This window comes from Chelonoidis abingdonii, chromosome 3 (genome assembly GCF_003597395.2).
Source record: "Chelonoidis abingdonii isolate Lonesome George chromosome 3, CheloAbing_2.0, whole genome shotgun sequence".
NCBI classification, from domain to species: Eukaryota; Metazoa; Chordata; order Testudines; family Testudinidae; genus Chelonoidis; species Chelonoidis abingdonii.
The window spans coordinates 16,982,429-16,994,504 of record NC_133771.1 but is presented as its reverse complement, the minus strand read 5'-3'; the positions used below and the strand labels follow the sequence as shown (position 1 = coordinate 16,994,504).

The window sequence follows — 12,076 nt, the reverse complement described above, 5'->3', positions numbered from 1 at the left end:
TGCATGATTCATTTCTGCTCATTGGATTGGATAATGTTGATAAACAGGAAGAGGGAAATCAAGTGATTTCAAGACAGCCTTACAAATGCATAGCATGAGTTCTCATGAGACTTTCACTTTCCATGAAGAAAAAAGTCACTCATATGAACGTGCACAGAAAATAAATAAAAAAGGTTATGAATCCAGTCAAAGTGAATTCACAATTTTAATTCAAATGAATATTCTCTACATTTTCTTCTTTTATTTGCCCAGCTCTAATGTTGATATTCCAGGAAGGGTGAAAAATCACATGGTATCTAGGTTAGCGGGGAAAAGAAATACTCAAATAAATCTGCCCATGTATTTTAACTAATTTGCAAAGGAAGAAACTGAGAAGAAAATGATTGTCAGCATGTTTCCATACACCGATCCATATGCCATCACACCTCCAGGTGGGTTTCGTTCATTGCTGTTGGCTCTCTATTTCCAGATATCGTATACAGCCTACAGGAAGGGAAAATATGGTCATATTGCTTGAAATAACCTGGCTTTATAAATGATTAGGGTTCCATTCCTGCAGATCATTTTATTCATCACCAGACATACGGAAATCCTCAAGTCCTCACCTAGGGCTACAGTAGCCTTTCTGCAGGTATAGAACCTGGGCGAGATTGTAAAAAGCCTCCCTCCCACGTGGAACCCCAGCACAAAGGCTAGACACACACTCACTCAGTCCTTACACTCCCCACACCCTTCCACATGAAATATAAGGGCCAAAACCAATATATGGACTAGCAGAGTGGTATTGTGGCAGAGGGAGACAACCTCTATTAAAGCCGGTTGATAAGGTGGTTCTTGTTTCCATGTAAAAGAGAGTTGTAGACTAGGGATGCATTCTAAGGCTTGGCCTACATGGAAAAGTTATATCGGGATAGCTGTGTAGGTGAGAGGTGTAAAAACCACACCCTGCCTCATGGGCGGTGAGTATGAGAGGCAGGGGAAGGTTCAGCCTACCCAAACTGTCTGCGTGGGCCCACCCACACTCCACCCCCAGACTCCCTCCTGCTTCCCATCACCAGAACTGAGTGAGGCCAGGGGGCCATAGCCCTCTCACTTTTTGCCAGGGCAGACCCCACCCTCTTTCTCTCTTCTCTGAGGCCCCAACCCCCAGCCATGCCAGCATGGAGCCCGGGCAGCTGTGGGGAGCCACAGCGGACCCTCCACCCACCTGGGATGCAGGGGGGTGGGGGCTGAGAGCAGGGTGGGCAGGGAGTGGGGACATGGACCGGGGACTGCTCAGGCTTCCCACACCATGGGCAGATAGAGGGTCCACCACCACAGCTCCCCATCCAGCTCTAATCATGGCTGGACTTGGCTCCCAGGCTCATCCACCTGAGCCTGGGTCCCTCCACCTACCCTGGGCGGGGACCTGGGACACGGGCAGGGGGCTGACTTTGCTGACACCTCAGGCAGGGGCCCCACCCCCCCTCCCACTTTTGTCAGGGCTCTGGTGCCTTTGCTCCAGGCTGGTGCTAGTGGGGGCCAGCCTGCAGCTTGGGATATTTAAACCTAGGCTGGACAACACGCAGGAAAATGCACTATAGGTGCAGTTCTGTAATTGGTAAGGGAATGGATGATGAAAAGGTTCTGGTCTGTAATTTCTCTAATTCTGTGAAAAATTCCTTTTTGTACTTCAGCACAAGAGGATGCTGTTGGAATCTGAAATGTTGATGCTTAAATCTCCCAGCATTGCTGGGCACTCAACACCATTGTCCGCAGGTTTGGTGGTGAACAAGAAACTGACATTTTTTGTCAATAAGGAAAATAAAATGTATAGATGGTGCCAACACTTTAGCATCCCATACAGCTAAGAGGCCAAACCCTATGCATCCCCATGGACACTGCAGGCTTTTAAGGGCTGGTTTAGCCTCAATTATATCACTAAAGCAAATAGCTTGGAAAGATTATTTTTTTAATTAGGCACTTCTGTGAATAAGAAAAATGCTGCATACAATATTGAGGTTGGAAAGGACCTCAGGAGGTCATTTAATTCAACCTGCCACTCAAAGCAGGAGCAATCCCCATACAGATTTTTACCTCAGTTCCCTAAATGGACCCCTCAATGACTGAACTCATAACCCTGGGTTTAGCAGGCCAATGCTCAAACCACTGAGCTATCCCATCTGCCCACTATCGGGCTGCCCACTTTTTTCCAAAATTTACCTGGATTCCTTCAAGGAGCTCTTCTTCTGCAATGAACGGCAACAGGAAAATTTACAATCAATGACCTGGTAAATAATTGGGTTGTACATAGCTGCCGATTTTGCAAGCAAGGTTGGGACGACTGAAACTTGAATGGGCACTGAGTTTGGCTGTCCAAAAGCTGACCATACTGATACCACAGCATATGGGATCCAGGCAATCAGAAATCCTGCACAGATCAACATTGCCACCTTGTGTGAATAAAAAGAAAGGAGAGAAAACAGTTACCTAAGCGAGTGGTCTTTACTGATGCATCGCACTGCACAGTACTCATATTTCCCAGCGTTGCAGACAATGTGAGGGTGCATGCAACAGAATGGAAAAATGACCCCCTGCCTCAGATAAGGTCTGCAGTATGAACCAATGCTGTAATTTATTTCACTTTTCCTTATCTATCTCCAGCTGTACTTTTGCTTGACATATATAGAACAAACAGGGATTCTGTTGGCCCATATCTTTCCTTGAGCTCATCAGGCCAGACTAAAAGTGAAGAAACTGACAAAAAGTCAGCGAATTATGATTCTTTGAAGTTAAATTAAATGAGTATTTACTACACATATATAAATAAAGAGAAAACAAAGAGGAGGTGACATTTAGAAAAGGATATTTTTATATATCCTTTATAAACAAAAGTCACCTTGTTCTTGGGAATTTAACACTAAGAGAAATTATTTGAAATGCCAAAGTCCTGGATAACGTTAAAGTGATCTGCAATCATTTAAAAATTTGTGCTGCTTAAGCCACAGGTTTGGTGCTTATCTGAAATACTTTTTACTTCTACAACCTCTTTCCCCCAACTGCTTTCTAAATACACATTCACTGAGCCTCACAACACCCCTGAGAAGTAGGAAGTATTATTTTGTCTCTATTTCATAAATGGGAAACTGAGGGCTAGTGAGACTGAGCCTCAAAATTTCAAACTGGGGTGTCTAAGGCTTGAAGTCAATGGGAGCTGGCTAGTGCTCAGCACCTGTCAATATCAAGCTACTTATTGAAAGGCCTAAAGAGGGATTTAGGTGCCCAACTCTGTACACCCAAGTCTGAAAATTTTTGCCTAAGTGACTTGCCAAGTCAGCAAAGGAGCCAAATGAGCAAATCAGTGGTGAAGACATGAACCGAATCCTGGTCTCCTAGAGCCCAGCCTTATGGTGAAAGCTCAAGGCCGTTCTTCCTACCACTCATTTGAACCCCTTTGCAATCACACTAGAAACCTTGAAAGACCAAGGTCTCTAGAGAGATTTCCAGGATTGGGCTGAAATATTTCCTGTTCATGTTTCAGAAAGAAAACTAGGTTGCTATCCAAGTGTTGTGTGTATGGGAGGAGCTGTAGCTCTCTCCTCTCTCTGTCCCCCATTGCCAGTCAGTGCAGTGAGGACAAAGGACTAGGGAGAGGAGAACAGACTGCAGTAGCTGGTGTCAACACAAGGATTCTTCCTCCCTTGCAGGCAGTGCTGATGTTGTGTGATGGCATCACCAGTACCCTGGGAGCAGCTGGCAATAGGTCATGATGGAGGGTTGGTTGTAACAGGAGGGTTAAAGTCCTAAGTAGCCTCATCTCCTCCCTGTGCTCAGGATGGCATCCAGAGAACAAGAGGTTTCTAAGGCAGGTAATAAGAATCCTTCCCATCTTCCACTGAGAAAATGCAGATAATATGGATTACTTTGGAGGGTGAACAGGTCAGAAACTGAATGTGCATTTGTCACTTGCAAAACACATGCATTGACGGACCTATAGGGATAGCCATAACTGTTGTATTTCACTGGTCCATTCCAAAATGACACTGCTGAGAATTTAACACTTCTATAGATTTTTTTTTAACCAAGTTATAGCAGGAATCTCATTCTCTGTTAAATTGTGACGTTTTGTGAATAATTTCTATAGAATCCTATTTAATTTATGCAGAATATCATTGGTTACATTCCTATTAAATTGTAAAAGATTTTCATAGGAGGTCAGGAAAAGAAGATCTACATACAGGTTGTTCAAAAGTCAAAAAATACTCTAACTGAGCTAAAGTTTTGAGTCATTTATTTTACTTGAACAAGTGTGCCATACCTATATGTAATATGATACAGGTTCCATATTGCATGACATGATATCGTATACCGAAGTTCACATTTGACAGCACTACTGCAATTCATAGGGTATAGCACAGCATCCTAACAGATAATAGTATGAATAGTCATTTGGGAGAAGTAATTAGAAGGATTGCAATACAAATCTTCAGTGAGTGCTCTGTTCTCAAGCCAGCTGAAGCCTTTCAGATATTGTGTTATTCTCAACCTCTGTTCCATGTGTTGATATTCTTAGTGGATGTGATTTCAATATTCTTGAAGACGTAAATTACATAAAGATTTTAAACCTTCCCCTCCCCACCCCCTTTTTTTTTTTTTTTGCCATCTAACATTCATGAGCCGAAAAGGGAAACTCAAATTCAACCCCCCTTTGAAATTTTGAAGGTGGATGATGGGATTCCACTTCCCAGACCCAAACCTGCCCCAACATTTTGGGTTCCAGTTAGGATCTGGAAGTGGATGGGACATAGTTTCCAGTGTACTGATTCAGATCTGACAGAAATTTCACATGAACGTCTGCTTTCCAGATGGCAGAGATCTCATAACAACAGCTGATTTCATAGTTCTGTAATATTGGATCAAAATCTTCTAGATTTAGAATCAAGATCTTTGCACAAAAGGTTCTATAGAAGTGCAAAATATGATTGTAAAGCAGCACCGCAGGTATGCTGTATCTCTGTAAATAAAGCTACCAGAATTTGGGGTTTTTTTCTACTGTCAAGGCAGCAGCAGCTAACTAACCAAAACTATTCCCACAGCTGTATTAGCTTGACTGATTATGCTGCAGGTGGTCTGAACTCTCAACAATGTTTTGGCTTTGTATACTATGTAGATACACGTTTATCAGATGGATTTTTTAAAATATCTTAGGAACAAAAAGAATCTTGACAGTAGTATTGGCCTGTGACTAGATGGAAATGGTAGAATTATCAATAGTAATGCAAAAAAGGCAGAAGTGTTCAATAAATATTTCTATTTTGTATTTGGGGGAAAACAGATGATATAGTCTCATCATATGGTGATGATAACACTCATTCCATTCCACTAGTATCTCTGGAGGATGTTAAACAGAAGCTACAAAAGTTAGACATTATTAAATCAGCAGGTCCAGATAACCGCATCCAATAGTTTTAAAATAGCTGACTGAGGAGTTTGCTGTACTGTTAATGTTGATTTACGATAAGTCTTGGAGCATTAGGGAAGTTCCAGAATTCTGGAAGAAAGCTAAATGTCAATGAGATGACTCAGGAAATTGTAGGCCTGTCAGCCTGATATCAGTCCAGGGCAAGATAATGGAGTGACTGATATGGGACTCATTTAATAAGGAATTAAAGAAGGGCAATGTAATTAATGAAAATCAGAATGGGTTCGTGAATAACAGATCCTGTCAAAATGACTTTATATCTTTTTTTGATGAGATGAAAAGTTTGGTTGATAAAAGTAATGTTGACATAACATACTTAGACTTCTGTATGGTATTTGACTTGGGACACACAACATTTTAATTGGAAAACTAAAATGTTATAAAATTAACATAGACCTGAAAATGTAATTGTGTAAATGGGGAATGATCATCAAGTGAATGTGCTTCTAGTGGGGTCTACAGGGATTAGGTTTTGACCCTATGCTATTTAACATTTTAATCAACGACCTAGAAGAAAATATAAAATCATCATTGATAAAGTTTCAGACGAAACAAAAATTGGTGGAGTGGTAAATAAGAAAGAGGACAGTTCACTGACTGAGAGCAATCTGGATCTCTTGGTAAACTGGACACAAGCAAACAATGTGTGTTTTAATACAGCTAAATGTAAATGTATACATGTAGGAACGAAGATGTAGGCCATACCTATCCATGTAGGATATGGGACTCTATCCTGGGAAACAGTGACTTGAAAAAGATGTGAGGATCATGGTGGGTAATCAGCTGAACATGAGTAGAGCCCTGAGCAGATACAAAATTTGTATCCACATTGAATCCATGATCCGCAAAAAGGATCCACGGGTATTGGCAGATATAAAGCGGATAGCCGCAGATTTGCAGGGCTTTCTGTTAAAATTTGGATCCGCATCCATCCACGATCCACAAAAATGGTCCACGGATATTCACATCTGCATCCATGGATGTGGATATCTGTGGATATAAAGCAGATTTCCGTGGATTTGCTGGGATCTAAACATGAGCTCCCAGTGTGTCGTTGTGGCCAAAAGCGCTAATGCAAGTCTGTAATGCATAAACAGGGGAATCTTGAGTATGAATAGATATGTTATTTTACCTCTATATTTGGCACTGGTGCAACTGTGAGTGGAATACTGTGTCCAGTTCTGGTGTACACAATTCAAGAAGGATATTAATAAACTGGAGAGGATTCAGAGAAGAGTTGCATGAATGATTAATTAAGGGATTGGAAAACAAACCTTATAGTGACAGATTCAAGGAGCTCAAACCATTTAGCTTAACAAAAAGGTTAATGGATGACTTGATTACAGTCTATAAGTATCTACATGGGGAACAAATATTTAATAATGAACTCTTCAGCCTAGCAGAGAAAGATGTAACCCAATCCAACGTCTGAAAGTTGAAGCTAGATAAATTCAGCTGGAAATAAGGCATATGTTTTTAACGGTGAAGGTAATTAATGCTTGGAACAATTTCCCAAGGGTCACGGTGGATTCTCCATCGCTGACCACTTTGAAATCAAGATTGGATGTTTTTCTAAAAGAGCTGCTCTAGGAATTATTTTGGGGAAGTTCTTTGGCCTGTGTTATATAGAAGGTCAGACTAGGTGATTATAATGTCCCCTTCTTGCCTTAGACTCTGTGAATCTATAAATCTATTATATGCATTGCAACCACTTGTTAATTTCAGTTCATTTCCAAACATGGAAAGAAAACAAACATGCAACTAGTAGTCAGTGTGTTACAAGTCCCCTCCCTCCCCCAATATCTGAGCCACAGAAGATGTGATTCTGTTTCTGGAAACTTTGGCTCTTTAGCTCTGGTTCTAGAAACTGATGGTTTTAGCACTGGAGGTTCCCAGTTCAATCCTCCAGTGTCAGCCAAACTTGTGGCTGACATGTTTGCCAAACAGAAAAAGGGTACAGTTGGATGGGGAACACACTGCTACATTCCCAAGCTTATGGTAGGGTTTCTTTAAAAAAAAGCTGCAAAAATAAGGCCGGGGTAACCAAAAATTGTGACAACAGAGGCCATCTTGGCATTTCGTCTGAACCTTAATTTTTATAAAAAATTCACTGTGAATCTTTAATCATAAAGAAATTCACATGATCATATTTTCTTGTACGTGCATCTTCTTTGATAGAAGAATACAAATTGTCCACAGTTTTATTTCACCAATAATAAAACCCCGCTTTTCCTCTATCTATTTTATTTCACAGTGATACCTGAGTGCCTCACAAACATTGTTAAATTTATCTTCATGACTACACCTGTGAGGTAGGGAAGTATTATTATCCCCATTTTACTGATGGGGAAACTGAGGCACAGAACAATCAAATGATTGACCCAAGGTTACACAGCTTCAGACTGGACCCATATCCAGGGTCTCATTTTAAGTGCCTTAATCACAACTCCATCCTCCCCTTCCTTCAGCTGTGCCTTGCAGATACAGGAGAGTAAGGGCTGCAACTAACATCACAGGCCACCACTATCTTGTGCTTGTGACACATTAGAGCTTCACAAATATTCAGTACCAATGATAGGATCTATGGTTCTTTCCACCTGGTTTTATGGTCTGACAGTTTTCTCCTACCTACCTACCTTGGTCAATTTAATTTCCAGTACATGATTGTTTTGAATCCTGGTGTCATAATGAGCAACTTCTTTGGCGGATGACTTAACTTTTGCAATGATTTTAACATAGGAAAACACAATCACTGCAGTTGGGAGCAAGAGGCAGAAGAAGAGAATATTCAGAATAAATGCCTGTCCAGCCACTGAAGCCTGAGCCAGCCACCAATCCAGAGTGCAGGAGGTTCCAAATGGCTCGGGAGCATAGTTCCCCAAACCAGCAAATGGCACAGTAGCCCAGAACATAGCATAAGCCCAGATTATTGCCAGGCAGATAAAGGCATGATGTCTCTTAAGCCAGGTACCTGGAAGATAATTCAACAGTTATAATGGCAGGTTATATATATTTGGCTAAAGACAACTTGAAATTCTACACCTGCAATTAAGAGCTGGTCAGACCATTTACTGCAAACCATTTCATTGTTGCATTTGTCACTCTATTATTGTTTTGAACCTCCCTTGGTTTAGCAGAGAAAGGTATAGAAAGATGCAATGGCTGGAAGTTGAAACTAGACAAATTCAGACTGGAAATAAAATGTGTGATTTTTTTGTTTTTACAAAGAGTTTAGCTAACCATTGGAACAATGTTCTTAGGGATGTAATGGATTCTACAATACTTGGGGTATGTCTACACTGCATCTGGGAGCATGCCTCCCAGACTCATGCTAGCTTATGCAGAGCGTGGATGTTGCAGCATGACAACAGTGGCTTGGGCTAGCCACCTGGGCTCAGACCCCAGGGGTTGGGCAGGATTGGATATAGGCAGCTAGCCCAAGCCACCATGTGTAGCAACATCCACGCTGCTATTTTTAACATGCTAGCTCAAGCAGAGCTAGTGCAAATCTGTCTGCCCGGGCTGAGAGGGCACACTCCCAGATGCAGTGAAGACATACCCCTGAAGTCTTTAAATCAAGACTGGCTGTATTCCTAAAAGATATGTCCTAGCTCAACCAGAAGTTATAGGCTTGATGGAGAAACTACTTCGTGAAATTCTATGGCCTTTGATATACAGGAGTCAAAGCATTATAATGGTCCTTTTTGACCTTAAAAATCTATGTTTCTCAGTTACTACTCTCAGTACCATGGATTATTACAACTGAAATAATTATAAAAATCTAAATTTACTAATTTACTCACCACTGTTCATATTATTTCTTTATTTCTCTTATTATAATATTTACTTAGGCTATGAAAACAGATTAATCAAAGTAGTCAGTTTTGTTCCTAATCCTGTTCACCTTCTGGGTGAATCCCTTCAGTGCTTCAGGGTTTGGGTTGCAAACACTGCAAAAAATTGTTTCATCAATGAAATTTTTAAAAGTGCATGAAAGCATTTCCACTGAAGCTAGATTTTGTAAACTAAATGACTGTTTGGGCCTAACCTGACCTCTAGGGATTTTCCCACTGTTCTGAGGGATAGGTAGGGTGACCATACACCCTTTTTAAGCCAGGACTATCCCTTTTTTAAGCCATGTCCTGGCCGTCCTGACTTTGTTGGCAAAAGTAGGCATTTGTCCTGTTTGCTCTTACTGGCTTGATCAGCTGGCAAGAGTAAACAGGACAAATGCCCACTTTTGTCAAAAAAGTGGGGTATGATGCACAGGAATGTGGGGGGGGAGCAGCAGGGCTCAGGTAGGGGGCAGGCAGGCAGGACTCAAGCCAGCCCCATGGGAAGAGCGAGGACAGCTTGGGCCAGCCCCGCATAATGTCCTGCTTTCTTTTTGGAAATAGGAATAGGGAACATGATTCTTATACATTTCAACCTAATGCTGCTAAACAAGTCTCCAGTGAGGTTGGGGAGAGAAAATCGTTATATAGTGTCACTCAATGCCAATTTTCCTTCTTACCGTAACTTAAATGACAAATTTTCAGGTATCTATCCAGGCTGACAGCTGTCATGGTGATAAGGCTCCCACAGCCAAAGAAGAAGCCGGCCCATCCATACCAACGGCAGCCCAGCCAGCCAAACACCCATCGGTGAGAGAAGAAGGAAATTATACTAAATGGTTTTCCAGCAACTACAAAGAGGGGAAACAATGAGTCACTGGAAAAGTTGGTGCTGTCAAAATAATCTTTAAAAAAAACCAAAAAACAAAAAGACCCTAACTTTACTCAAAATACAGGACACTGAGGGGAGATTAATGATTTTGCAGGCATCTTCAAACATAGGGTAGAGCGAGGTAATTGCCTTTTGCCCAGGAAGAAAATCAAATTTGTCAAATATGCAAATATTTTTGGTTGATTAAAATTGTATTTTTCAGTAAATAAACTATTCACCCGAACAATTTTGCCCTGTGCTAGTCACAGCATTACATAAGCAGAAAAAGGCTGAACTAATCAAATTAATTATTTGTTGCAAAGTATTCATCCATGTTAATTATAGGCCTTTTACACAAAGGCAGAGATAGATTGATTTGGTCAAGGATCATACTCTACATCTGGGAACAGGGATGAATAGAACCCAGAAGTCCTTATCGTAAAATGCTTGCTCTAATCACAAGTCTAAACAGACTTTGAGATGTACACTACAAGCATGCATTATCCAGTAGATGGCATCAGAAATGAATGCATGTTTGCAAATGTCACCAGCAAGCTGATATTTCACTATTAAATGAGTTAGATTCACAGGACATAATTGATGTATGAGACTGGAGTTGTTTCTTGACTATCTGGAATTCATTTGCGGCATTTCTAAGTGCTACAAATGGAAAACAGCTAATGAATCATTCTAAGGGGTTTATCTTGACACTAGAGCAGACATTTTTATGATAACACTCTTAGAAACAAGCAAATCCCACAGCAGAGACTTATTTGTATAGTCACAGGCTGATCACTCAGCCCGAAAAACATCAGCTTTCATAGATCCTCAGACCCAGTCATGCCATTTCCTGGAAAGCGTAATGACAATGACTTTTCTCTAAGGTGTATTAACAAATGAGATATAACAATACTGGGATCTAAGGAAGTTTGGAGCCGCCTGTTCCTTTAAGCTACCATTTGTACCACACTGATGACACCCTGTGGTCAGTTGGGTGAATATCAGGTGTGGATTTCGGATGGATTTCCTCAGGCTCCTGCAGTCCAAGCCTTTTTTTCAAAAGGGGTGTACAGTTCTTCTGCCCAGGTCTGTATAACTCTGATGAGTGTGATGAGAATTGCACAAGCATCTAGGGTGACCAGATGTCCCGATTTTATAGGGACAGTCTCGATTTTGGGGTCTTTTTCTTATATAGGCTCCTATTGCCCCCCACCCCCCATCCTGATTTTTCACACATGCTGTCTGGTCACCCTACAAGCATCAGATTAAAAAATAAAGTATCACCAAGAGCTAGGCACCTCCACAGTGCTGCACAATCTTCTAAAGAGTGTCTATTCTCTCCCCTGAACATATTCAGATTGAGAGCTGGGCATACGGGTCTTTTCCTGGGTTGCTTCTTCTTTACAGATTGACACAGACAGTGTAGCATGGCTTTTTACAGGAAGGAAAAGAGGCGGTGTCCCATCCTTAAAAGGGTAAGTAGGTAGAAAATTATTAGATTTGAAGATCTCAAAGCCCTCGATATGCCTCACCCCTCGTTCTATGGGGTTTGTTCAGTGTGTGTTTATATCCCTGGTATATATAACATTTGGTAGAACTGAAATATAGTGCTCTTCAGCTGTTATAAAGGCTGTTTTGTATTGATCATGCCAAATTATACAACGCAAGCTTCTAAGATTTGAACCTGCATGGGCCCTGTCATAAACAGATAGCTAAGGGTTAATGTCTCTTTCACCTGGAAAGGGTTAACAAACAACACCTGACCAGAGGACCAATCAGGAAACAAGATACTTTCAAATCTGAGTGGAGGGAAGTTTGGGTGTGAGTCCTTTGTTCTTGGTCTGTTCTCTCTCTGGGCTCTGAGAGTGACCACACGAATCTCCAGGCTCTCTAATCTTCTGTTTCCAATTT

General features: G+C 41.3%; 1 protein-coding gene across 1 annotated transcript in view; it reads right to left on the bottom strand.

The window, feature by feature from the left end:
- Positions 1–419: 419 nt before the first annotated feature.
- The window catches only part of OPN5 (opsin 5), a 37,377-nt gene continuing 25,720 nt past the window's right edge, over positions 420–12,076 (bottom strand). The window contains exons 3-6 of the mRNA XM_032777622.1: positions 9,975–10,145; positions 8,098–8,432; positions 2,203–2,432; positions 420–483 (exon numbers count right to left, since the gene is read on the bottom strand). Of these exons, the coding sequence (XP_032633513.1) occupies positions 420–483; positions 2,203–2,432; positions 8,098–8,432; positions 9,975–10,145 (800 nt within the window). The remainder of the gene's footprint in view (positions 484–2,202; positions 2,433–8,097; positions 8,433–9,974; positions 10,146–12,076) is intronic.